The 27,957-nt window shown below is 44.9% G+C and overlaps 1 protein-coding gene across 1 annotated transcript; it reads left to right on the top strand.

Annotated features, from left to right (window-relative positions):
* LOC129145992 (antigen WC1.1-like) lies at positions 1-27,840 on the top strand. Its single transcript, XM_054696458.1, has 15 exons — positions 1-145; positions 9,510-9,827; positions 13,330-13,635; positions 13,726-14,043; positions 19,954-20,046; positions 20,122-20,436; positions 20,949-21,263; positions 22,970-23,011; positions 23,095-23,409; positions 23,634-23,666; positions 24,065-24,202; positions 24,595-24,690; positions 24,893-24,976; positions 26,544-26,690; positions 27,677-27,840. The coding sequence occupies exons 1-15, from the start codon at positions 79-81 to the stop codon at positions 27,790-27,792; spliced, it is 2,703 nt and encodes a 900-aa protein (XP_054552433.1). The 5' UTR covers positions 1-78; the 3' UTR covers positions 27,793-27,840.
* The last annotated feature ends 117 nt before the right edge of the window (positions 27,841-27,957 follow it).

Here is a 27,957-nt window from a genome sequence, read left to right as displayed (position 1 = left end):
GGTTGGTGAACTCGTGGAAGTGCTGGGTGCAGGACCCACTTGGAATGGCCATGGAGGCCCCAACCCCTTCCTCCAACCATGCCCTGTGTATCTATTCACTGGGCTATTCCTGGGTTATATCCTATTATAATAAACCGGCAATCTAGTAAGTAAAATGTTTCTCTGAGTTCTGTGAACTGCTCTAGCAAATAGTCAAAGCTTAGGGGAAGTTGGTGGGAACCTCCATTCTGTAGCCAGTTGGCCAGAAGTGGAAGTGACCACCTGGGCTTGCAACTGGTGCCTCTAAAGTGTGTGTTGTGGGGCAGTTGTGTGCTGAACCCCTAGCCTGTGGAATCTGATGCTCTCTCCAGGTAGATGTGGATGAAGTAGACTATACCTCTGCTGATGTTGCTTGGTGTTGTGTGGGAAGTTACCCCCAACCCCCATGATTGAACATGGGTCCAAACGCTTGACTTTGGTATTTTGTTGTGCATAGTGTGCCTTTGTCCACCCTCTGTCTTTTCTTACTCCTCTTCGCTTTTCCCAATGCCCTCAAACCCTGAGCTCCTGATGCAGGGGGAGCCAGAGAGAAAAGCTCACCCCTCTGCACACAGCTCCTGGCCCACAGATGAACCTCAGCCAATGTCCTCTCGTATTGACTGCAGATAGAGGGCATGCCCCTTTGCCTCTTGGTAAGAAGGGAACAGAGTTGGCCTGCAGAAGAAAAGAATGAGCAGGGCTAGAACAAAGACAGATGAGGGGCCAGTTCTGGACCTGGTGTGGGGCCCAGCTTCCGGTTCTGGAGGCTCTTTCTTGCTTCAGAGAATTGCTCCAGGCCTTTCCACTGAACTTTGTGTTTGTTTTGTCCATTCACAGGTGGGTTTCTGAGTTTCTAACTGACAGCTCAGAGCTCTAACAGATAAATGGAATAACACAATTTCTTCTCTGATTTCCATCAGGGACCAATGCAAACTTTAGCTTCCCGCCACAACCTCTTTTCCTTACTTCAAGGAACTATGTCTTCCATTTCACAGAGAAAAATGAAGTTATCAGATGATGATTTAATAAATTGTCTTCTCCCTTGCAAAAGCGTTGGCAATGGCACCAGTACTTACTCACCCTACTGCTCCCAGAGAACAAGCACAGTCTCCTTCCTGCTCAGGGCCTGCCTCTCCACTCCCATTCCAGATAGGTCTTTTCAGGAACTAAGGAGGAAATGCCACACATTCTGGAAATGGATGCTCTGAAGCTGTGTGGATCCCTCTATTCCATTTGAGGCATGAACTGACTGAACAGGAATCCGGGTTTCTACCACCATCTGACACAGTGTTCTTAGAGACCTCTGTAAGCCAAAATGATGGAAGGGAAGATGCAGTTACATTTACATGGGAACAGCCTGGACTCCTGCTTTCGTTTTCAGATGCTGGAGCAAGAGAGAACATGAGGGGTGCCCCAGGTTTGTAGCTACTCACCTGCGTAGGGGGCACAAGCTGATGGAACGTTGGTCTGAATGTGAAGAGGACTTTTTGGACAGAATGGGTACAAGTCATGGCTCCTAGACACACTCTGTGGGTAACAGTGAGGACAGCTTTTTCAATGGAGTGTGAGCTGGAGTAAGAGGGCTGTGTGGTCACTCTGTTGGCGGATATGAAGATTCTGTGTGGTTTTGAAATAGCACCAAATGCCATGAAGGGAAGAGAAGCCATGAGTTCAAAACCTTGCTTGATGGAGAGCTTCCTCTTTTTTTTTTTTTTAAAGATTTATTTATTTATGCATAAAAGAATAAGGGTACAAGCCAGAGGTGCAGGAGGGTGAGAGGATTCACCAGAGACAGAGTGGGGAACAGAGCAGGCAGACTGACTGAAAACACTGCTGAGGGGAGCTGTGGGTGAGTCAGGAGAGGTCTGCTGCGCCATCCCTGGCCGCTGGGATCGAACTCATGTTACAGAGGCTGCAGACTGCCTCATAGTGCTGTGCTTAATCCCTTGTACCACCAGAGAGGCCCCAGAGAGCTTCCTCTTTATGCTTCGATGCTGCTACGTAGATGAAAGGACAGCCTCCCCAATGGTGAACCTCTTGACTATTGAAATAATGGAGAATCAGCTCTACCTAGTCATTCTGCTATTAGTCTGGGAGTTGCAAAGAGGAAGTGTTGGCCATTAACTTCCATCCAGTAGACTTCCACTGGTTATCATTTGTTGGTTTTTTTTTTTTCTGGAAAGACAGTCTAAGCTGTCTTTGTGCTCTGTAGTTTCTGTTGCAACTTGAGAGTTTCATGTGCTTCTCCCCTTAGTTTAGGCTCCTGCTGTCCGGACTTCCTGAATCTCCACCTCCATTGCTGCGCTGAAGTACTGGGTTCTGGGAAGTCAGGACTCAGAAGGAGACACCAGCTGGTAGGGCCAATTAAGGGGAACCACTCCTGTGGCATTTACCTAGACCACAGAGATGGCAGCTTCCCTGTCCCTCTTGTTCTGCTACCATTTCCAACAAGTTCTATGGTATCAGCTTTATTCTTTCAAACTCTGGACCTTCTGAAGGCTGACTTTAGACGCTGGACACTCACACTCCAAGCAACTCAAATCCATCTCTTGGTAATTTAATCTTTAACTCGTTCTTCAATTCTTAGTGCATTCCATATCAAGCACAGCAAGAGATTCAAGGGCGTACTGATGAGTTGAAGGATGGGTCTGGTCAAAATATGAGAGCTGGAGGAGTAGAATTTCAATTTGTAAAAATCCATAAAGGGAAGAGTAGTTACTAGCATGACAGGGCCTGGGTGGGATGGGGGCAGTCATGGGTGAGTTGACAATCCTGAGTTTCCTGGTAAATGCCAACTCACTCATCAGGAGTCAGTTTAAACAGTCCCTAAAAAGAAACTTCCCTTGACTGGGTTCTCGCTCTCTGCAGGACCCCTTTATAGGAACCTCTCATTGCTGACTATTTTTCTTCATGGCTTTTCCATATATGCTGTTAAACAATTACATATATATATGTAATATATTTATTACAATATATTGCATGTATTTTTATTGCATGTTGACTTCTACCACCAGTTGGACTGCAACCCCTGGCAGTCCAGAGGCAGTCTGTCTTGTGCACTGATTTATTCCCAGCCCATGGCACAGCACTTGTGTGCAATGTGGTGAAGCAGATGCTTAGTAAATACTAGTGAATGGTGTGTTATGTGCTTTGCTTTGCAAATCACAAGCTTTATTGCAGTGAGCACTCACACTTATGAGCACTTTGTTATTTCTGGCTCCCCTTGTTTCTTTCTTTGCTGTGATTTCCAGCAAAACCATTCAAAATGTAGAGACTGTGTATGTGTGTTAGGGATAACAAGGGTAAGATGAGTTGGGAGTTAAGCTTCCTGCTACACTGAGCTGTTAATTAAGAGAGATGCCCTAAAGGTGGGATGGTGGAGGCAGGAAAATAATGGATGTGTGGTTTAGCCAGTGGCTGGAGCAAAAGGGAAGGGGAGGGGTGGCCAGGTCTGGGATGAAGAGGTGGGTATGGGGTAGGGGGAGGAGGCATGTGCTCTCTGACACCTGAAAACCAACTTGGCTGTTGGGGCAGGACTGCTGGCCCTGGGCACTGCACAGACAGGAGGAGATCAGGTCTGTAAATACCCTGCCGACTGTAGGCCCTCCTCATGCTGGGGGAGGAGAATTTAGCCCTAGGTGACATGTGTGGGTTGCACAGAGTGATCTTAGGGTCTAAGAAATATCACTGATGGGACAAAATTAGCTTCTGTCAAAGCCCCTTGCAATGATGTGCTGCAACCTCTGGTCACAGATCACTGTGAGAAGGGGAGAAAGGCCAATCATCCCCTTTCTCTGTGGTCCCAGCACCTCCACATTCACCTGGGAATTCCTATACTGCTGGTCCTCATTTTCTGCTGGTCTGATCATTACTCTTGTATTTTAAGTCTCTTGTGTTTCCCTAAGGTCACGAGCTTGATCAGAGGGAAGGACCATGCCCCATTACACCAGAGGCTTGGTCCCAAGCACGAAAGGGTAACTGTTCCCCACACCTTGACCTTGAGAGACCTCACAGTCTGAAGCGATCATCCAGGACTACTGGCGGAGAGAAAGCCACTCGTGCTTTTTGATGGGACTTTTCTACCCCAGCCCCCCGCATGCGGGTCCAGTTCTTAGAGACCTAAGGAAATACGATGTTGTCATTGGCCTTGTGGCTCATATAAGGAGATATTTGAAGATTCAAAATCTAATTGGTGTTTGAGCTTCAGAAAGTGGCAGATGAGTGTCCGATAGCATCTGAAATGGTAAAAGGAGTCTCTATTGGCTCTCGTGGGGACGATGTCAAGGGGTGTGTGCAGTCCCCTCCCATTGCTGAAGGCCCTCGCCAGTCTCCTGCTGCCTGTTCGCAGGGTTAATTCACAGCTGGACTGTGACCTTGTTGACACGGAGTCAGGATGGCATTGCTGGGACATCTCTTTCTTCAGGGACTCTGCTTTCTCCACCTCAGTGCTGTGGTGGGAGCTCAAGGTGAGAGCTGCCTCTTTCCTGGGATCAACAGTGAGTGAGTGGACACCTTGGGCAGGGACAGGGCCCCCGGAGGTGAGGGGTCAGAGCCTCAGTGTGGACCATCTGCTTTTGACCAAAAGCAGTGAATGTGAATAGTGTTCTGCTGTGGGGTGTCAGCTGGTCATAGCCACAGATTTTGCAAAGAAATTTCTGTTCCAGATTGAGGCGAGTCAGTTTGGGTCCTCTCCATTGTCTCCCTTGTTTTGGGGGTGTTTGCTTAGCCCCAGAATCCTTGAGCATCTGGGAAGAAGTAGTGATTGATCTCAGCAGGGTCTGGGGCTGCTCCTCATATACTCCATTTGCCTGCTTCATGAGGCGGGGCGGAGGGGCGTATGGGGGGAGGGTGGGGTGGGCTGGTGGGATTTCCTTGTGTTATGTATGGATGCTCCTTTGGGCTCTGGGCTTGTGTGTGTCATGGATGTGAGGGGTATGTGAGGAGGATGCGAAAACTCCAGGCAAGAGGAACAGGGCTGGGAGTCAGTTGGCCTGTGAAACACACAGCCCACACGGTTGGGGGCATGTCAGCTGTATGAGCCAGATCGTAGATAACCTTGCACCTGCCTGCTTGTGTCTGGCCCCTCTCCTTCACCCCACTGTTGCCTCTGCTTGACTCTGGCGTTCACCCAGCTCTGGGCTCTATGAGAGACCTGCCTCCTCCCTCACCTGCTCTACCAGGTGTCTAGCTCAGGGCAGAGTCCACAGGCACAGAGATGAACTAATGATGGACAGCTTCCGTGGTCATTTCTCAAGTCCTGCCCCAGTCAGTGGATTTCTTGACTTACTGGGATCTTGGCTGGTCCCAGTCTTATCTCTAGGATTGGTCATTAATTCTGGGACACATTTTCTCTCATGCGCCATTCTGTGCGGCCCTGCAGGCTGCTGTCCCCAAAGCCTTTGACTCAGGACTGCAGGCATCAGGGATGGGGCAGCAGACAATCCTGCCTTCAGCCTGCAGATGGTTGCGATTTGAGTACTGGTCTAAGCTGAGGCTGGTACTAAGCTGAGGCTGGTACTAAGCTGAGGCTGGTACTAAGCTGAGTACTGGTCTAAGCTCCAGCTCCCTCTCAGTGGCCATGGGTCACCTGTAGTGCAGTCTCTCAGTCCTGTAACTCCCCTGGGGAAACTTCTTCCCGCCAAGTTCCTGCTCCTGGAGTGCTGGCCACGTGCTTGTGAAGAATCTTCTCTTTTCTTGAACCTCTGAGATTTTTTTTTTCTAATTAATGAGGTACCATTGTTTTACATCTTTGTTAATATTACGACAGTACAGGACTTCTCCCCTCAGGTGTGGTCCCCGTAGCTCTCCCACCACCAAAGCACCCACAGTCCTCCCCCACACTGTTTTGCTTGTCCCCCCCAACTTTGGGTCTCCCCACCCCCCACATCTTTTCTCTGCCTTTCCCCAGAGCTGGATATTGGTCCCATGAAGAGGAGAGACAGCTGGGAAATCTCCTCAGCAGTTTCTTAAGAAGAGCTTTTGGCCAAAGTGCGTGTTCTTTTCATTTCTCCTGAAACACCACCAATTGGTGTTATCCTACCGCGTATTTTTTTCTTCTACTTCATGCAACATTGGCCTTGTTCTTTGTAAAACAATAGCCCTGGTCTTTCTGGGCGTTTGATGACTTCTAAGCTGGGCACGCATTACGGGGGTCCCCACTGTGAAATCCATGCTGAGCATTGGTAAAGTAGTATCCCTTCAAACACAGTTAATTCCATTGTACCCCCAAACAGCCTCTAACAATGGGTAAGTCAATGTATATTGCTTTGTAACCTGTATTTGAAAATGAACAATATACTTTAAACATATTTCTATATTACTAACTATTCCTTTATACAGTAAAATGTTTTATTGTAGTATAAAAATATGGAGTGCTACAGGGATTCCATGGGCAGTTTCAGTTGTCTCTGTGTCTTTCTAGGACTAAAATGCAATCTAAGCATCCAGTTACCTGTGTTGAGCATTTAACTGTGTTCAGCCTTTTTGCTAGTATGAAAAATGTTGCTCTGAACTTCCTTATATTTAAGTGTGAGGACCAGTCATGCTTGTTTCTCTTAGTAGCATTCTAAAAATGAAATTGCTGTTTTTAAAATTATTTTTATTATTTTTTATTATTTTTAAAATTTTTCTTATATCCGTATTGATTTTTGTACAATATTTGACTTTTACCCTCAGGTGTAATCACTGTAAATTTCCCAACACTACCTGACCTGTGAACCACCACCCTAATCTGCTGTGTTCTTCCCTCCCCTGCTTTAACTCCCTCCTTCCCCCTCCCCTGCTGTAGACTGCAGGTCTATAATTTGCCTGTTAGTTTTGTCTTTTTTCCCTTCTGACCCTTTGTTCAGTTGTTTCTAGTTTTGTAGAGATGTAATTGGCTTATAATATTATGTGTATAAGGTAGACAATGTGAAATACATATAATTTATGAAATAAATATGTATTATAAAGATTACCATGATAAGGTAAGTGAACACGTCTGTCACATCACATCATTACTTTTGTGTGTGGTGTATAATGAGAGCTTTTAAGATTTACTCTCAGCAAATTTCAAGTCTTCAACACAGTATTATTAATTGTAGCTACTAGTTTTTCTTCTAAATTTGGTAGTGAATATAAGAAATCTATCTTCCTTGACAGTCAAATCACAACCAGGAATTGTTCCCTATTTAATGTGTTTTGTAACACTGGGGGGCCACAGTCTTTGGCTCACAAGGTTGCTAAGCTTGTTGAATTTTTTTTTATTATTTTCTGAGGCATATTTTGAAGGCGAACATGGCACTATGTGTGAAGGAGCAGAAATTATACATGATTGAGTACTTTGCATTTTTTGCCTGTGTTTTCATTTTTTTGCTTTTAGGATTTTAACATTCAAACATTTTTTTAATAAATTATTTTATTTTATATAATTCTTACATCATTTTTCATTTTTGCACAATGTATGCATTTTCATTTAGGTTATATTCCCCATACAATTGCACCCCCCCTTATTATGACCCTAATCTCTCTTCTTCTCCCCCCGCCCCCCCCACTGTAGTGTGTCTCTGGTCTACAGTTGCTTGTTGATTTTGATTTTTACTTTATTGCAATTAGTCTTTTTCCTGGTCCCTTATTTAGGTTTTCTAAATTCCTGCGTGAGACCATCTGGTATTTTTCTTTTTCTTTCTGGCTTATTTCACTGAGCATGATCCCTTCCAACTCCATCCATGTTGCTGCAAATTGCATGAGTTTATCTTTTTTGATTGTTGAGTAATATTCCATTGTGTATATGTACCACATCTTCTTGATCCAGTCATCTATTTTTGGGCATTTGGGTTGTTGGCACAGCTTAGCTATTGTAAATAGTGCTGCTATAAACATAGGGGTGCAGGTGCCCTTTTGAATGAATGTTTCTGTGTCCTTTGGGTAAATACCTATGTGTGGAGTTGCTGGATCATATGGAAGCTCTATCTTTAGTAGGTTAAGAAATCTCCACAAAGCTCTCTATAGTGGTTGGACCATTTTGCACTCCCGCCAGCATCCTTTTTCTCCACATCCTCGCCAACATTTGTTGTTGCTGGTTTTTTTTAATATGTGCTATTCTCACTGGTGTGAGATGGTATCTCATTGTAGTTTTGATTTGCATTTCCCTGATTACAAGTGATGCTGAACATTTTTTCATATACCTCTTGGCCATTTGCATTTCCTCTTTGGAGAAGTTTCTTTTTAGCTCTTCTGCCCATTTTTTGACTGAATTATTTTCTTTGTTTCTGTTGAGTCTCATCAGCTCTTTGCAGATTTTTGTGATCAGTCCTTTATCATTAGTGTCATGTGCAAAAATTTTCTCCCAGCCAGTGGGGCTTCTCTTTGTTTTTGTTATTGTCTCTTTTGCTGTGCAGAAGCTCTTTAATTTGATGTAGTCCCAGCTGTTTATCTTTGCCTTCACTATCACTGCTTTGGGTGATGTGTCTGTAAAGATGTCTTTGAGGAGCAGGTCATGTAGTGTTTTCCTGTATTTACTTCTATATGTTTTATGGTTTCAGGTCTTATGTCTAGTTCTTTAATTCATTTTGAATTGGTTTTTGTGCATGGTGTGAGGTTGTAGTCAAGCTTCATTCTTTTGCATGTAGTGACCCAGTTTTCCCAGCACCGTTTATTGAACAAACTTTCTTTGTTCCAGTGCATATTCATTGCTCCTTTCAACATTCAAACTTTTGATCTTTGGGGATTGTGATTTGGGGGATGTTAGACTTTAGGGATTTCACCACCTGGTGATCATCAGCATTCAAACCTGGGTGGGCTGCTTAGCTGAGAACTTCAGGCCCTGCTGGCTATCGGCTAGAGGAATCCTCCAGCTCCTTGTCATGAGAGTCTCTCCATATACAGCTACTCCATCAGAGCAAGAGGAAGAACACAAGATAAGTCAACATATGAGAAACCAGAGTCTTCTTGAAATTTGATCTCTTAAGGGACATCTCACCCCTTTTGCCAAATTCTGTTTGTTAGATGCATGTTACTAGGTTGTTAGGTTCAGCCTACATCCAAGTGTGTGTGACTATTACTCAGAAAAAGTGAATCTCAGGATGCAGGAGTCAGTAGGATATTTTAGGAGCTGTTACTGCTGTCCTCTGTTCTGAAGGAGAGGGAAGATTCTATCTTGTCCATGAGATGTAACAGTTGGAGAAACTGGGCCCCTACCACTTGCAGGCATGTGAACTGGGAAAGCAACATCCAGAGTCTTCTGAAAGCCTGTCCTCAGTGGTTCGTGAAAAATAATCTTGTGCCTCTTTCCCCAATTCGATGCTCAGTGGTGCCACACTGGCAGCTTAAAATGGACCATGGTGGGAATATTTATACCACAGATCAACACACACGATACATGAGGGATTACTATTATCAGTTTTTTTTTTTAACCTCAGAGAGCTTATCTCTAATACTTTGCAGCACACCACTGCATGGTCTTCTAGAATCTCCTCTGTGACCTGTGTTCTGTGTCTGTGTCTCTTTTGCAGCTCTGGAGCTGAGGTTGGTGAATGGAGGCCACCCCTGTGAGGGGAGAGTGGAAATGAAGTACCAAGGAATATGGAGCACATTGTTTGATAAGTTCTGGCGCTTGGAGGAAGCCACTGTGGTTTGCAGGCAGCTGGAATGTGGAGCTGCTATTAGTGCTCTTAAAGGGGCTCCTTTTGGTCCAGATGTTGGACTGGTTTGGCTTGGCTATCTCCACTGCTCAGGGACAGAGCGAACTCTCAATGACTGTTCTCATTCTAAGTTTCAAGATTATCGTCAGAAAATTTCCCATTACGTCTATGCTGGAGCAGTTTGCTCAGGTAAGACTTGTTTGGTTTGGCAGGGAATCCTCAGCAGGAAAAGCCTCAATCTCATTGCCAGAATAACTGAAAATATAGGGACAGACTAGAGTGCACTGGGGGAAGACTCAGTCATGAGACTCGCAGAGCATGAGGTGCTCAAGGGTGTGTAAGAGCATGCGTGGCCATACAGGAAACGCTCCAGACACACAGGTCACAGCCCTTCAGGTCTCTATGGTGTGTCATAAGAGGCAGGGAAACGAGGGGAAAGTTTTGTACAGGTACACCTGCTAGTTACATCAGTATGAAATCAGCGGTATCATGTTAGTTGTTTTATACCTTTCATGAGATAGTCACAAGAGAGGACACAGGAGAAAACAGTTTAGTATACACACAGGTCCCAGAGAGACAGTCACCACATGCCATAAAGGGGCCACATTGGTGGCAGCACAAAGGGAGCAGGCCCAACCAAGCAGGTGGGACGCCAAGAGAGTGAAATCCTTTAGGGCTACATACATTTAATGTAATTATTGATAAGTTTGGGGTTAAGTATATTAGTTTCCCATTTGTCTATGCTTTGTTTCTATTTTAATTTTTTAAAGATTTATTTTATTTATATAAGAGGCTGGGTACAGGTCAGATGCGCAGGAGGGTGAGAGGATTCACCAGAGACAGAGTGGGGAACAGAACAGGCAGACTGACTGAAATACACTGCTGAGGGGAGCAGTGGGCGAGGCAGGAGAGGTCTGGGTTGCTCCGAGGCCGCTGGGGATTGAACTGGCACTGCAAAGGCTGTGGGCAGCTTCACAGCACTGCGCTCAACCGCCTGTGCCACCAGGGAGGCCCCTCTATTTTAATTTTTTTAAAAAATATTTATTTATTTTATACAAGAACTGGGGTACAGGCCAGATGCGCAGGAGGGTGAGAGGATTCATTAGAGACAGAGTGGGAAACAGAACAGGCAGACTGACGAAATACACTGCTTAGGGGAGCAGCGGGCGAGACAGGAGAGGTCAGCCATGCCATGTGGGATCCTCGCCGGCCAGCCGGGATCAAACCGGCACAGCAAGGCTGCAGACAGCTTCACAGGGCAGTGCTCAACTGCCTGTGCCACTGGGGGGGGGGGGCTATTTTAATTTTTAACTGAGTATTTTTATTCTATTTTATTTGCTCTACTGTCTTATTAGTGATACCATTTACTTTTTTTTTAGATTATATACTTTCTATTTTTTTAATTGTTTTTTTTATCATTGTTCATTTTTAAACAATATTTGCTTCCCCTTACCTCCTCAGGTGTAGTCCCTATAGAGTTTCCTTCATCAATGCACCCGTGCACCATCACCTCAGTCCCTTGTGCTCCTCCCTCCCTTCCTCTGATCGCTCTCCTTCCTCCTCCCCTGCAGGATGTCTCTGATTTATAAGTGCTTGTTTTTGCTTTGTTGTGTTTTGTACTGTTATTATTTTTTTACACTGATGTCTTATTTGGTTCCCCTATATTCCTGCTATAAGTGAAACCATGTGATATTTTTCTTTTTCCTTCTGGCTTATTTCACTGATCATAATTCCTTCTAGCTCCATCCACGTTGCTGTGAATGGCAGGAGTTTATCTTTTTTGATTGCTGAACAATATTCCGTTGTGTATATATACCACATCTTCTTGATCCTGTCATCTATTTTTGGGCATTTGGATTGTTTCCAGGTTTTACCTATTGTCAATAGTGCTGCCATAAACATAGGGGTACAGGTATTCTTTTGAATCAATGTTTTTGTGTCGTTAGGAGTGGAATTGCCGGGTGATATGGTAGCTCCATTTTTAGTAGACTGAGGAACCTCCAGACAGTTTCCATAGTAGTTGGACCAGTTTGCACTCCCACCAGCAATGCAGGAGAGTTCCTTTTTCACCACATCGTCCACCAACATTTGTTGTTGCTTGTTTTTTGATCAATGTGGTTTTAATTTGCATTTCCCTGATGATATGGGATGTTGAACATTTTTCCATATGCCTGTTGGCCCTTTGCATTTCCAGGAGAAGTGTCTTTTAAGTTCTTCTGCCTATTTCTCGTCTGGAGTTTTACTTTGTTTTTGTCGAGTTGTGCGAGTTGTTTGTATATCTTTGTAATCAGTCCCTTGTTAGTTATATGGAGTGCAAAGAGTTTTTCCCAATCAGTGGTGTGTCTCTTTGTTTTGGTTAATGTCTCTTTTGTAAATACAATGATATTTATCAATAAAAGTGCCATACTTTGTTTGGTGTGGGTCTGGGTGCCTCTGATCCTTCTGACTGAGGTACCAGGGTGTCTGCATATCTTCAAATTTATGACCCAGAATGAGTCCAGTTCTCTACAGTGCACATTGTAAATATAAGGGGGCTTTGTTACCTTCAGTTTTCCTTATGTTTGTTCTTTGGGATTGTGTGGTGTTAAGTTAAATGGATTAATTCCAACCTCAGTGGCCCTTGGTAAAACTTTTTTTCCCCCTGCCATTTCACATACTTAGCCAGATTTTTATTTTTTATTTTTATTTTTTTTTATAGAGGCATGCTTTTATTTATTTATTTATTTGTCTGTTTGTTTGTTTTGTTTATACATGCACTGGATACAGTCAGAACACGGGAGGGTGAGAGAATTCACCAGAGCCAGAGCGGGGAGCAGAGCAGGCAGAAGGACCGAAGTACACTGCTGAGGGGAGCAGCGGGCGGCAGGAGAGGTCTGCGCGCCATGTGGGACCCTCCTCCGGTGGCAGGGGAGCAGCCAGGGATCGAGCCAGCGCCGCAGAGGCCGTGGGCAGCTTCGCAACCCAGCGCTCAACCGCTGCGCCACCGGGGAGGCCCATTAGCCAGATTTTTAGAACCTTATCCTGACCTTTCATTTAAAGGTCAGATCAGTGGCAATGATATCCAGTAAATAGACAAGGAGCTGGACAGGCGCTGTCAGTGAGAGCCCAATCTTCACCCTGACATTTCACTTACTCTCTTCAGAGGGGCCTGTCAGGAGCTGAGGGAGGAGGTCCAGGTCAGCCAGGTTCTTCCCTGGATCTCAGTTGTGTGGAAACTGCATGTACATTCCAATAACTACACAAATGACACCCAAAGTATTGGGTGTTTTTATGTAGTGAAAAAATTCTATTTACCTTGGATGAACATTGTTGGAATTATTAGAATATTAAAATGCTACTTCTCACTAATAATACCAGTCTTGCCCACATAGTAAAATGTTCCTATGAAACCCATGCTATTTACTGCAGCATGGATGGAGCTGGAAGGGATTCGGCTAAGGGAAATAATTCAGAAGAAAAAAGATATATATCTGATGGCTTCACTTACATATGGAATATACAGAAAGTGTAGAAAGGGTAACAGAAATGAGGAAACTTGAAAACTGACCATAGATCTGAGGCCACAGCAGGGGAGGGGGAGAGAGAGGTAAAAACAGGGGAGGGAAGAGACAAGGGTCTATGTGCTGGTGCACGTGTGATTTGGTGGTGAAACTATGGGTCATGAACACTCACTCACTTTTCTTTTCTCTAGGATTTGTTCGTCTGGCTGGAGGTGTTGGGCCCTGCTCAGGGCGAGTGGAAGTGCATTCCAGAGACTGGACTCCAGTGTCTTATGGGAACTTCACATCCCTCACTGCTCAGGTCATCTGTGCAGAGCTGGGGTGCGGCAAGGTTGCGTCTGTGCTGAGGGGTGTGCCCTTCAGAGAGTCAGGTGGACGGGTCTTTGCTGAGGAGTTCCGGTGTGAGGGGCAGGAGCCTTTGCTCCAGCTGTGCCCCAGGGTGCCCTGTCCTGGAGGCACCTGCCACCACCGCGGGGCTGTTCGTGTTGTCTGCTCAGGTGAGACAGGAGCAGGATTCACCCTCCCTGCCAACTATGTTGGGTAAGAAACACATGACTTTTGGCTGAAGCCTTGTCTTCTCCTCCCAGCATATACCGAAGTCCGGCTCAGGAGTGACGGCAGCTCTCAGTGTGAGGGACAGGTGGAGATGAGTATTTCAGGGCACTGGAGCATGCTCTGTGCCTCCCACTGGAGTCTGGCCAATGCCCATGTTGTGTGTCGTCAGCTTGGCTGTGGAGTGGCCCTGTCCATCCCTGAAGGAGCACGCTCTAGGGGAGGAGCTGACCAGGTCTGGAGGGGCCGATTTCACTGCTCAGGGGCTGAGTCCTCCTTGTGGAACTGCCCGGTGACTGCCCTGGGTGCTCCTGACTGCAGGACTGGAAACACAGCCTCTGTGATCTGCTCAGGTGAGAGAGGGACTAGCTGCACTCAGGGTGCTCGGGTCCCTCAGAGTGTTACAGGGCAGCCCCGATATAAAACGCGTTGCCTGACTGTGGGTCCTCACCCACATGTTTAAAAGGGACTTAATACTCCACTGCAGGCACACACGAAAGGTTAATAAAAGATTTATTCACAAGGGCAGGGGAAATGAGGAAATGTACAACTCAGGGAGGAAAGTGGGAGATAAAGTCTTAAATGAGTCCCACCCGTTCCGACAATCTGGAATCCCAAATGGCACGCTGAGAGCTGGCAGTGAGCCAAAAGCCGTGAAGCCAAGAGACAAGAGCCCCCAAGGCCCACGTTGTCTGGTTTTATACCAAACCTGGCTGCTTAACCCCACCCTCAGGTCCCAGCCACCTTCCCTTTGGTGGTGATGGGATTGTCTTTCCCAATGTCCTGATGGCTTTGGTCTGGAGTGGGGGTGGGGTCCACAAAGTCTGTATGGAATTAGCTCAGGACTTCCTTTCCCCCTAACAAGAGCAGGGAGTGTGGGAAAACTGGTTCATGAGTGAAGAGTGGGTTATGTAGATGCAAGTATTGGTCAAAATGTACCCCATGTACTCCTAATGCTGGTGTTTCATTGTATGCGAAGTACATTTTTTTTTGTTATAATCCTCATTTTCATTTTTTATTTTTTAAAAATAAATTTTATTTTTATATTCCCCATACAATTGCAACCCCCTTATTTTGACCCCAATCCCTCCCCTCCCTGCCTCCCACCCCCCATAGAGTGTCTCTGGTTCATATTTTTTTGTTGATTTTGATTTTCACTTTCTTATAGTTATTCATTTTCCCGGTCCCTTATTTAAGTTTTCTAGATTCCTGCTATGAGTCAGACCATCCGGTATTTTTCTTTTTCTTTCTGGCTTATTTTGCTGAGCATGATCCCTTCCAGCGCCATCCATGTTGCTGCAAATTGCATGTGTTTATCTTTTTTGAATGCTGAGTAATATTCCATGGTGTATATGTACCACATCTTCTTGATCCAGTCATCTATTTTTGGGCATTTGGGTTGTTTCCAAAGCTTAGCTATTGTAAACAGTGCTGCTATAAACATAGGGGTGCAGGTGCTCTTTGGAATTGATATTTCTGTGTCCTTTGGGTAAATACCTAGGAGTGGAATTGCTGGATCATATGGAAGCTCTATGTTTAGTAGGTCCAGAAATCTCCACACAGCTCTCCATAGTGGTTGGACCAGTTTGCACTCCCACCAACAGTGCAGGAGAGTTCCTTTTTCTCCACATCCTCGCCAACATTTGTTGTTGCTAGCTTTTTTAATATGTGCCATTCTCACTGGTGTAAGATGGTATCTCATGGTAGTTTTGATTTGCTTTTCCCTGATGACAAGTGATGTTGAATATTTTTTCATATGCCTGTTGGCCATTTGCATTTCCTCTTCAGAGAAGTTTCTTTTTAGCTCTTCTGCCCATTTTTTGACTGGATTATTTTCTTTGTTGTTGCTGAGTCTCATCAGCTCTTTGCAGATTTTTGTGATCAGTCCTTTATCATTAGTGTTGTGTGCAAAAATATTCTCCCAGTCGGTGGGGTTTCTCTTTGTTTTTGTTATTGTCTCTTTTGCTGTGCAGAAGCTCTTTAATTTAATGTAGTCCCAGCTGTTGATCTTTGCCTTCACTATCACTGCTTTGAGTGATGTGTCTGTAAAGATATCTTTGATGTGCATATCACGTAGTGTTTTGCCTATATTTCCTTCTATGTATTTTATGGTTTCAGGTCTTATGTCTAGTTCTTTAATCCATTTTGAGTTGATTTTTGTGTATGGTGTGAGGTAGTGTTCAAGCTTCATTCTTTTGCATGTAGCGACCCAGTTTTCCCAGCACCATTTATTGAACAAACTTTCTTTGCTCCAATGCATATTCTTTGCTCCTTTGTCAAAGATTAATTGACCATAAATCTGTGGGTTTATTTCAGGATTTTCTATTCGATTCCATTGGTCTGTATGTCTGTTCTTGTTCCAATACCATGCAGTTTGAAGTCTGGGGGTGTGATGCCTCCATTCCCTTCTTTTTTTTTCAGGAGAGCTTTGGCTATTCGGGGTTTTTTGTGATTCCATATGAATTTCATCAATAATTGTTCTATTTCTTTGAAGAATGACATTGAAATTTTGATTGGAATAGCATTGAATCTGTATATTGATTTTGGTAGGATGGCCATTTTAATAATGTTTATTCTTCCAATCCATGAGCAGGGGATGTCTTTCCATTTCTTTGTGTCTTCTTCTATTTCTTTTAACAGTGTTTTATAGTTTTCTTTGTATAGGTCCTTTACCTCTTTTGTTAGATTTATTCCCAAGTATTTGATTTTTTTTGTTTCAATAATAAAAGGGATGTTTTTTTTGATTTCTTCTTCTTCGGATTTATTGTTTGTGTATAGGAAGGCTACTGACTTTTGCGTGTTGATTTTGTATCCTGCCACTTTACTGAATTGATTGATGAGTTGAATTAGTTTTTCTGTGGAGTTTTTGGGGTTCTCTATGTATATTATCATATCATCTGCAAATAGTGATAGTTTGACTTCTTCTTTTCCTATTTGGATTCCTTGTATGTCTTTCTCTTGTCTTATTGCTCTGGCTAGGACTTCCAGTATTATATTGAAAAGCAGTGGTGAGAGTTGACATCCTTGTCTTGTTCCATATCTTAATGGAAATGCTTTCAGCTTTTCACCATTGAGAACGATACTGGCTGTTGGCTTGTCATATATGGCCCTTATGATGTTGAGGTATGTTCCTTGTATCCCAAGAATTTCAAGGGCTTTTATCATGAATGGGTGTTGCACTTTGTCGAAAGCTTTCTCAGCATCTATTGATATTATCATATGGTTTTTGTATTTCTTTTTGTTGATGTGTTGGATAACGTTGATTGATTTTCGGATGTTGAACCATCCTTGTGTCCCTGGCATGAATCCTACTTGGTTGTGGTGAATTATCTTATGGATACATTGTTGGATTCTGATAGCTAAAATTTTATTGAGGATTTTTGCATCAGTGTTCATTAGGGAGATTAGCCTGTAGTTTTCCTTTTTTGTGTTGTCCTTGTTCGGTTTTGGTATTAATGTAATGTTGGCTTCATAGAACGTGTTTGGTATTGTCCCTTCCTTCTCAATTTTTTGGAAGAGTTTGTGAAGGATAGGCACTAATTCATCTCTGAATGTTTGGTGGAATTCATTTGTAAATCCATCAGGTCCTGGGCTTTTGTTTTTGGGGAGGTTTTTGATTACCATTTCAATTTCGCTTCTTGTAATTGGTCTGTTAAGGTGTTCTATTTCTTCTTTATCTAGCTTTGGGTGATTGTAGAGTTGTAGGAATTTGTCCATCTCCTCTAGATTGTTGAACTTGTTTCCATATAACTGTTCATAGTAGTTACTGATTATTCTTTTGATTTCTGCTGTGTCCGTTGTAATTTCTCCTCTTTCATTTATGATCCTGTTTATTTGTGCTTTCTCCCTTTTTTCCTTTGTGAGCCTGGCTGGGGGTTTGTCTATTTTATTGATTTTTTTGAAGAACCAGCTCTTGGTTTCATTGATCTTTTGGATTGTTTTTTTAGTTTCAATTTCATTTATTTGTGCTTTGGTTTTTATTATTTCTTTTCTTCTACTGGTTTTGGGGTTTTTTTGTTGTTCTTATTCTAGATCTTTGAGCTTCGAGATTAGGTTGTTTCTTTGAGTTCTTTCTTGTTTCTTGATGTGAGCCTCTATTGCTATATATTTTCCTCTTATTACTGCTTTTGCTGCATCCCATACATTTAGGAAATTGGTGTCCTCATTGTCATTCAATTCAAAGAATTTTTTAATTTCTTCTTTGATTTCCTCATTAGTCCAGTGGTCTTCCAGTAGTGTGGTTTTCAATCTCCATGAGGTAGGATAGTTCCTTGCCTTCTTTTTATGGTTTATTTCTAGTTTGATGCCTTCACGGTCAGAAAAGATGGTTGGTATGATTTCAATCTTGGTGTATCTGTTGATGTTTGTCTTGTGTCCCAGTATGTGATCGATCCTGGAGAATGATCCGTGTGTGCTTGAGAAAAATATGTACTCAGATTTTTTTGGGTTTAGTATTCTGTAGATATCTGTTAAGCCCAAGCACTCTAGATCCTTATTTAGAGCTTTAGTGTCTTTACTTATTTTTTGTCTCATCGATCTATCCATTGTTGATAGTGGTGTGCTGAAGTCTCCCACTACATATGTGTTTTCTCTGATGTCTGTTTTCAGAGATGACAATAGTTGTCTGATACATTTTGGTGCTCCTTCTTTTAGTGAATATGTGTTAATTAGTGAATATGTGTTAATGAGTGTTATTTCTTCTTGAAGTATTGTCCGCTTGATCATAATGTAGTGACCGTTGGGGTCTCTTTTTATCTTTTTGAGTTTGAAATCTGTTTTATCTGAAATAAGTATAGCTGTTCCTGCTTTCTTTTTTGGTCCATTTGCTTGTAGGATTGTTTTCCATCCTTTAACTTTGAGTCTATTTTTATCTTTTGTAGCTAAATGTGTTTCCTGGAGACAGCAAAAGGTTGGGTTTTGTTTCTTAATCCAGCCTGCGACTCTGTGTCTTTTTATTGAAGAGTTAAGTCCATTTACATTTGTTTTATTTTTTCCAATCTCATTTTCTTTATTCCTTTATTCCTCAACATAGTTCCTCCTAGCCCATCAGCCTTGTGGTAATAAACCCTTCTTACTTCTTCCTACTGCCTTGACCCAAAGGATCAAGTTGTGGCTCCTGTGAATATGTTCTCAACATCCATTACACGTCCTGCAGACACACATTTTAAATTCTCTGTAGGAGAAGCTTAATTGATAAGTGCCATGGCTGCTATTGCTATGCTACCAGTTTTCCCCAAAAAGTTAGCAACAGAAAAAAAAAAACGTTTTATTTTTCTGAGATTTCTGGGTCAGGAATTTGGGGAAGCTCAGTGGCAGTTCTCTCTGGTGGTTTCACATAGCTGAAGTTATCTGGGCTGAAGTCATGCCAGAGCTCCCTGAACTGGGAACCAGCATGCTCAATGACAGGATGGTAGACCCCCTGCCTGTGGCCTCTCCCCAAGACAGGCTCAGCACAGCAGGTCCCTAAAGCACGTGCACTCAGAGGGCCTGGGGAGCCTGCACGATTTTCCTGTTCTGGTGCAGGGAATCAGCGGTGTTGCCTCCACTGCATAATGTTACCTATAAGCAAGTCATGAAGATCAGTGTGATGCAGGGTAATGAGGAGACAATTTCACTGCTCAGTGGACACCTTAGCAAATAATTTTGTGGATGTGTTTAAACAGCACCAGGATGTTGAAATGTCTCACTGAGATAATGGATTTTAAATTCCACATTTCCTTCTTTCATTTGTGTATTTAAGGATCTAAAACTTCATAAATATGTGACTTAAACCTTTCACCATATCTCTTGTGCCCCTTTCATGTTTTCTAGTGTTTCCTCCTGTGCTCTATTCCTTATATTCTCCTCTGATCTCCCACTTTACTACTCCTGCTTCCAAATCTCTGCTGAGGTTTTCAGTCACGTCTATATAATATATCTATAATGTTGAATTGACACAGGTCTCAAGGGGAAATAGGCTCAACTCTGTTCTTTGCTTCTCTCTGAGCATTGGTTCCAAAATACTCACTGTCCTGGAAGCTCTGCAACCCTTCAACACTATTGCCATATTCCTAATATTCTAAATTAATTCTCAGTATTTGTCTTAAAAACAGAAATATTGGTTTTTTGGGGCACAATTTCACAGAGAAAGTGAACTGTAAAATAATGATGCCTTGAGTGTTTTGTTAGAATGTTTGTCTCAGATCTCTCCACTAGGTTATCATGTAGTTTAATTCATTTTCTGCTCTTAAACCCACTAACCCTCTGACCTTGCTGCTCTGCAGGAAATCAGACCCAGGTGCTGCCCCTGTGCACCCACTCCTCGTCTCCACCAGCAGGCTCTGCAGCCTCAGAGGAGGGCACAGCCAACTGCTCAGGTGAGGGCCTTCCAGGACCAGGAAAGCTTCTCCTTGCACGTTAGACACCCCCCTTGACCTACTTTCCCTCCTCAGACGTCACACAGCTCCGCCTGGTGGACGGAGGCCATCCCTGCGCCGGCAGAGTGGAGATCCTTCACCAGGGCTCCTGGGGCACCATCTGTGATGATGGCTGGGACCTGCGTGATGCCCACGTGGTGTGCAGACAGCTGGGCTGTGGGGAGGCCCTCAATGCCACGGTCTCTGCTCAGTTCGGGGAGGGATCAGGGCCCATCTGGCTGGAGGAGCTGCAGTGCACAGGAAACGAGTCCAGCATGTGGAAGTGCCCATCCCGGGGCTGGGGGCGCCATGACTGCAGGCACAAGGAGGACGCCGGGGTCATCTGCTCAGGTCTGCAATGCACATTGTCCAGGGGCTGGGGTTAGAGTGTGAGGGTGTGGGGGAGACACTGAGCACAGTGTCTTAAAGAGACAGCAGAGCCCCCTTCCTTGGTCATCAGAGCAGCAGTGTTACACATCTCTCACCATTCTCTATAATCACCTCTCTCTCTCTATCCAGCACTTTTACAGACAGTGGGTCCCACATGGGATTACACTTGGCTCACCTGGTTAATCCTCAATGTTCAGGTTAATCTCACCTTCTAAGGTTTTCACTTAGTTCATCTGCACAGTCTCTTTTCGTGCAAGGTCACATATGCACATGTTAGGTGATGATATGCACAATTTCCAGGAATGATGATGCAGACATCTTTGGTGGAGTAATCTGTCCCCACCCTAATCACCATACCTGCTTAGAAGATTCTGTAGTTTGTCAGGAAGCAGCATCTAGCATTTCTTCCCTGCTGAGGGCCCAGAGCGCTGAGTGGGTGCTCATGGTGCCCTGTCTCCCCCTTTCTCTTTCAGAGTTCCTGGCCCTCAGGGTGGTGAGCAGGGACCAGGACTGTGCTGGGTGGCTGGAAGTTTTCTACAACAGGACCTGGGGCAGTGTGTGCAGCAGCCCCATGGATGCCGTGACCTTGTCCGTGATCTGCTCACTGCTTGACTGTGGGGACAGTGGGACCCTCAACTCTTTGGTTGCTACTAGGGAAGGGTCTAGACCCCGGTGGGTAGATGGAATCCGGTGTAGGAAAACTGATACCTCTCTCTGGCAATGCCCTTCTGACCCTTGGAAATACAGTTCGTGCTCTTCAGAAGAGGAAGCTTCTATCATTTGTGCAGGTGACTGCTGTATGTATTGGTCATCACCTGTACGCTGTCGCTAGTGATGTTTATTTTCAAATCCAGCTTATGAGTTTAAGTTAGGTCTTTAAAATGAAGTGGGATAATTATTTAATCCATATGTTCCAAACCTGTTTTAGAGGAAAATATAAGGAAACTTGTGCTGACAGCAGTGCATGTGAAAAACACCAGGTGATTATATTGAACTTGTGGGGAGTGTGAATAATCCTCTGATCAACATCTAAGGAATGGCTAGTGAATGAGGACTAGCTAAATGCTATGCTGAACACCTTGAAATAAGTGGGCCAGGTCCCCATGCTCTGTGTCTCATATGCTCCTGAATTTTTGCATGGAAATGCATCTGTACTCATCAGACTCCTGATCCATCAGCCGACAGAGAGTAAACCTTGTCTTATAGAATCAAAATTACACTCCAGGTCAGAGGACAGAGAAGAGAGAATATATAATCTCTGACTTCATGGAGCAGGAAATCCCTAGTTGAAAACTCTCCTTAGGCTGAAGTTTCATTGCCATGAGGATTAGGAAATGTGTGGAGGGTGTACATGGGGCCAGAGGAGAAGTCCTGCTTTGATGGAGAGGAAGGATGAGAAAGAGTCCTGTCAAGGAGGAGGTGGGAAGATTATCCTGCCAGTGTAATACTGGGTTTTGAGAAAATTCTGTCATGGCAAGAGGAGACGGAAGATAGGGGGAGCGAGGCAGGGGACCCAGAAGGCAGACAGAGCGGACACCTCCCAACCTCTCATGGGCAGCTGCAAGGAAACAGTTCTGTCAAGGAGGAATTGGTTAATCCTCTTGACTGTCACTGCTGAGAGGGCAGAGACCTTGGGTCTCCAGATCTTTCTTTTTGCTTTGCTCACTTCTAAGAGTGATCTGAATCCCAGTTTTCTTGGCTGATCTGTTATGTAATTTCTTTAAAAGATTTATTTATTTATGCATACAAGAGCTGGGGTATAGGCCAGAGGTGTGGGGGGGTGAGAGGATTCACCAGAGACAGAGTGCGGAACAGCACAGGCAGATTGACTGAACTACACTGCTGAGGGGAGAAGTGGGCAAGACAGGAGAGGTCTGCTGTGCCATGTGGGTTGCTCCCTGGCTGGCCGGGAATCGAACTGGTGCTGCAGTGGCTGTGGACAGATTCATAGGTTGTGTCTTAACCCTTGCCCCACCAGTGAGGCCCCATGTTATGTAATTTTTCTTTAAAAAAAGTGTAAGTGGAGTGTTGAACATGAATTATTTCTGTGATTCTAGAGTTATTTTATAAATATCTTCTTTTTAGTACAACAGACTGCTGAAATGATTTTTTTGTATTTTCCATAATAGTTTACTCATAAATAATAAAGGAACTACACTTCACTAGATTTTAGTCATCTATTCATTCAGCGTGATTGACCAAGCCCCTCTGCCCAGTGTTTACAGAAGTTTCTACACTCACACGTGTTGAATGAAGGCCTGTGGGGCACCAGGCATTGAGCTAAGAGCAGGAGCACAGATGTGGGTCAGATGTGCAGGGTCTTTTCTCTATCAGAGCTGCATCTGTGTGTGTGTGTGTGTTAGTTGTGGAGCATGGAGAGTGATACACAAGACAAAGATAAATTAATTTGATACCACTACTTGTACCAGACCTTCTTGGGGGGCAAGAGCACCCCTCCTGTCGCTGACCCAACACTCCCCCTTTGTTTCCACAGAAAGGAAGCCCAAGAGCTGTCCATCTGCAGCCCCCTGCACAGGTACACCAGCCCCTCCCAGATCCCCGTTGCCCCTGGGGCTCCTCCTCCAGCAGGGCCCTAACAGGGGGCCCTTGGCCTTGCAGACAGGGAGAAGCTGCGCCTGCGGGGAGGAGACAGCGCGTGCTCGGGCCGCGTGGAGGTGTGGCACGCGGGGGCGTGGGGCACGGTGTGCGACGACTCCTGGAGCCTGGCCGAGGCCCACGTGGTGTGCGGGCAGCTGGGCTGTGGCTGGGCGCTGGACGCCCCGCGGGCGGCGGCCTTTGGGCCTGGAAATGGCAGCATCTGGCTGGACGAGGTGCGGTGCAGGGGCGGGGAGTCCTCCCTGTGGGAGTGCCCTGCGGCTCCCTGGGGGCAGAGCGACTGCAAGCATGAGGAGGATGCGGGAGTGAGGTGCTCGGGTGAGTGGGCGACCCTGTTGGGGGCGGAAGAGGGGACATATGCTGGCATCTCGAGGCTCTTCCTAGATTCAAGGCTCTTTTCTTGGCTCTTCCTGGGCCTGGCAACTGGCACCTCTTGCCTGATGTCTTGGAAGCTGTGAGAGAACAAGGTGCCAGAGTGGGAGGTGTGACCTGGGCTTTCACACCCAGCTCAGTAGTTGACTTCTCTCTCCCCTTCTCTCCAGGTGAGAGGACAAGAATAACCCCGACCCTCAGAAGTAAGTGGCTCTTCTTCTCTGAGTCATAGATAGAGGAGACACCCTCATTTTCAGGGATCTGCATACTGGCATCTACATAATTCTGGAAAATTAGACATATCAGTGCAGGAAAGGCCTATGCTTAGGCACTGCAGTCCTGTTACCTCTGGCAGCCATAATGCCCCAAAACTTCATCCACTTCGCTTTATAAAAATCCATTAGAAACAGATGCAGAAGACAACTGGCACATCTCAGGGCAGGATCTATATGGACACATCTTGGGTTCAGGCCCAGGCATGTATCCGAGTGCTAACTTCATGGTTGAGGACTCAGTGGATGAGCAAGACAAGGGTGGGTGGGGAAGGGCTCTCCTGGACCTACAACCCTCTCTTGACCTCACAACCCTCTTCTGTCCTCAGCCAGCAGATCAGACTCAGCTCCAGGCCTGGGCATCTTCTCCCTGCCTGGGATCCTCTGCATCATCTTGGGGGCCCTTCTCTTCCTGGTCCTGGTCATCCTGGGGATTCAGCTTCACAGAGGGAGAGCAGAGCACCAAGGTGGGCTGATGGGAATTCTAAAGGGAAGTCGTGGGAAGGTGTTGAGATAGTTATGATACCAAGGAATGTGCTCCAGTATTGTGTCCACCACCAAGTCTGGCAAAAAGCACCTTCTCTACAGAAGCTTTCAAGATTCGAGACAGCTGAATCCTTGGTTGAATGTTAAACCTCTCAAAAATTATGACTTACTGTGGAAGCAATGTCAGTGGGAATTGAGTATAGGATCACAATCAGTGTCAAGAGAGCTGTCTCTGTCCCACAGAGCTCAGGAAGGGGCTCTGGAAGCCCAGAGGGAACCCCCAGGGGTTGGCACGGGAGAGCACCATGTGCCTTGCCTGCTGTATAGGGACTGTCTCCAGGACTCTTCTCTGATGTCGTGCCATTTTCTGCAGCCTCACTTCCTTTTGAAGATGTCATAGATGAGGCCTTGTACCAGGAGATTGATAACTATGCTCTGCCAGAAAAGAAGGACCTTTTGGACAGCCCAGGTGTGTCCCAGGATCTCCCCACTGTTCCTGAGCTGACCATGGGTTCCCTTCACATTTATAGACTCAACCTCTCAGCCTCCTCCCAAAGCAAGAGCTCCCAGTCCTCTCCCTACAAATCTGAAGCCCCATATCTTCTGAACCTTGACACCGGGCCTCCTACTATGGGAAAAGATTTCTGCCTGTGATGTTCTCCCCCCACCAGGAAACCTGTCTGAAGACTCAGCGACTAAGTTGCCGTATTACACAGGGGAGCCTGAGGAGAAGGGAGAGCCTGGATCTACCCCAGGTAGAAGACACAGATTTTCCCTTTTTTGTGGGGATGAGAAGGAGGAATCTCTTCTGAAGAGAACTCTGTGATAAAGATGGGAGGATTCTCTTCTGTCTTCATCACAAAAACCTTTTGCTTTCTCTCCACTCTGTCACCTCACAAAGGAAAATATCAGACCCAGTTCTCTGTATCCACAGCTACTTCTAATAGTTGCAGACATGCATCTAATTCTTGTAGACACAATGGACATTTTTTCAGTAATATCTAAAATTGACATTCTGAGAATTTGCATGGTGAGCATTGAGAAGTGTGCTTTGCACAGGAGATGGTGTGATGTTGATGGGTCATGTACAAACTGAGACCCCAAAAATTGATTTTGCTAAGACTTAGAAAACATGGACTGGACCTCCCTGGTGGCGCAAGGGGTTAAGTACAGAACTATGAAGCTGTCCACAACCTCTGCAGCATGAGTTGTATCCCTGTCCAGCCAAGGTGCTACTCACATGGCGCAGCAGACCTCTCCTGTCTAGCCCGCTGCTCCCCTCAGCAGTGCATTTCAGTCAGTCTGCCTGTTCTGTTCCCCACTCTGTCTCTGTTGAATCCTCTCACCCCCTACATCTCTGGCCTGTACCCCAGTCTTATATATATAAATAAATAAATCTTAAAAAAAAAAAAGAAAACATGCTCTGGGGTCCCTGGTTGTACAAGGGGTTATGTTGCAGCATTATGAAGTTATCTGCAGCCAGTGCAGCATAAATTCAATACCCCTCCAGGGAGCTAACCCACATGACATAGCAGACCTCTCCTGTCTCGCCTGTTGCTCCCCTCAGTAGTGATTTCATAGATTCACCTGTGTTGCTCCCCACTCTGTCTCTGGTGGATCCTCTCACCTCCTGCACCTCTGGCCTGTACCCCAGTTCTTGTATGCATAAATTTAAAAAAATACATGGACTACTGGTGCTTGTACTTACCAGCCACTGGAAGCTCTTATTGACAAGGGACCTACGAGAGGAGATTTTTCCTCCTAGATCTTCCCCAGATGGTGATGATGGATAGCTTTGGCCATGAGACATGAGACCTGTCAGAGGGATCCTGAAATTGGAACCTTAGATCAAAGCATCCTTAGATCAAAGGAGTGAAACCCAGGCCCCCTTTGGTACTATCGGACAAGGGATCGCCTGTCTGTGAGAGGTACCCAGCTTCCTTCTCCTGCCTGCTCTGTGTTTCCCACAGACTCAGAGGCATGTGGGCAGGTGGGTTCACTTCCTCCATTTTCACTCTAAGACACTGATTTGTACATATTATATTTACAGCTCCATAGCATGTGCTTGAATGTAGTACCTGGTTTCATATTACCATAGCTTTTTTTTGATGCTTTCTGGTATGAGAGGCCATGTTAGGAAAGTATACTAGAATATGTGGAAGAATCAAATAATTTCTGAAAATATTGAGATGAAATATATTTTGATCCCAGGGCCAGAACAAGCCCTGGACTCTAAAGCTTATACCTGTCAGCTGTTGGAATCTCTGCAGTAGAAGGGCCTGAGCACCCCCCAGTCCAGCCTCAGTCCTTGTCCATTTCCAGAGTCTCCGGGACAGCCTGTCAGAGCCACGGGAGATGGTTATGATGATGTTGAAGAGTTTCCTGTTCCTGAAATTCCAACTTCCCCAGGAATGAGTAGGAATCATTTTTCCCCAGAGGAGGAAGCTGGTGCAGTGTATTCCCAGCCAGGTGAGTGTCAGCTCTGTCTTCAGTAGCCTCATTTCCTTGTCTGGGGAGAATGAATTTGGACATGTCAATAGTTTATCTTCACTATCACCATCTGGGCCCCTCTAGACCTGGATGTAGTGTCGCCTGGATATTGTCTATTTCATTTATTCTGAGAGGAGACATCCTGTGTTCTCATGTCCATTTCCTCCATCATCTTGATACAGACATTCTTTTATGAGTGGCAGAGGCTTTATTCTCATTTTTTTCATCTTCCAAATTAAGAAATATAATATGACAATAAATTTGGGGGCTTTTTCATTTTGTGGGAAATATTCTGGAAAGTTTCAATAGCAGCGTCAATTAAATTTGAAAGCTAGAAAAATGTGTTTGGGGAACCATGTATCCAGATCTTTAAATTTGGGATTAACTCTTATTAATGCAGATATCAAAGGCCCTAATTGGAGTGATAATATCTCAGCTGTAGAATGAAACTAAGAGATAATTTTCTTGCATTGTTTCAGTTGTAGATGAAAAACCACCTTCCTAGGACTAGGCCTCTGATTATATGTGAGCACATGGGGCCTGGGGAGCAGGGGGCAATGGGATGTGGTTGAGCTGCTCCCTTTTGTCCTCAGACCAAGAACCCAGATTGTTCTCCTGAAGATTTCTGGGTTGCCCCAACTTTCGTTGAGGTGGTGTTTCTTAATTCCCCAAATTGAGGAATCTAGGGGAGTCACCTCCTGCCCCTATTCCTAATGACATTAGACCACATGGGTGTGATAGTTTTCACTCTCCTCTCTAGTCCTTGCCATTATTGCCCCAATACCTTGCAAATGTAAAGAGCAAGACACATCTTTGCAGAGTAGCTGAGTGGAAGAAGCAGCTTTAGCCTTTCAGAGAGTTGCTGGGTCTCACAGATACCCTGTAGTCTTTGTGCACTCGTCTACTTCTACCAAAAAATTCTTTTTATTGTCACCACTGAAACTAGATTTTTCTTCACCTTGCAGGCCTCTCACTGCAGTCTCATAGAGAAGCTGCCCTCTCTGGCATGGGGAAGAGAGGATGCCCATTGGTCCTGAGAAAATTCCCTGGGTATGATGATGTTGATATTAGCACCATGTAGCGCCACTTTTGGATCAAATAAATCTTCAAAGAACCCTCTGTAACATTGTTTCCCCAATAAAGGAGAATTCTGTCTTCTTTCTTACTGCAGAGTTTTTAGGTGGGCCTTTGATGAAAGGACAGTCTTCATAATTAATACCCTGAGCATCAAGGTCAAGTGTTGTTA

The sequence above is a fragment of the Talpa occidentalis genome, unplaced genomic scaffold (genome assembly GCF_014898055.3).
Source record: "Talpa occidentalis isolate TD23 unplaced genomic scaffold, MPIMG_talOcc4v2.1 talOcc4.16, whole genome shotgun sequence".
NCBI classification, from domain to species: domain Eukaryota; kingdom Metazoa; phylum Chordata; class Mammalia; order Eulipotyphla; family Talpidae; genus Talpa; species Talpa occidentalis.
The sequence above is the reverse complement of the archived record's forward strand: the minus strand, read 5'-3'. Positions and strand labels throughout refer to the sequence as shown.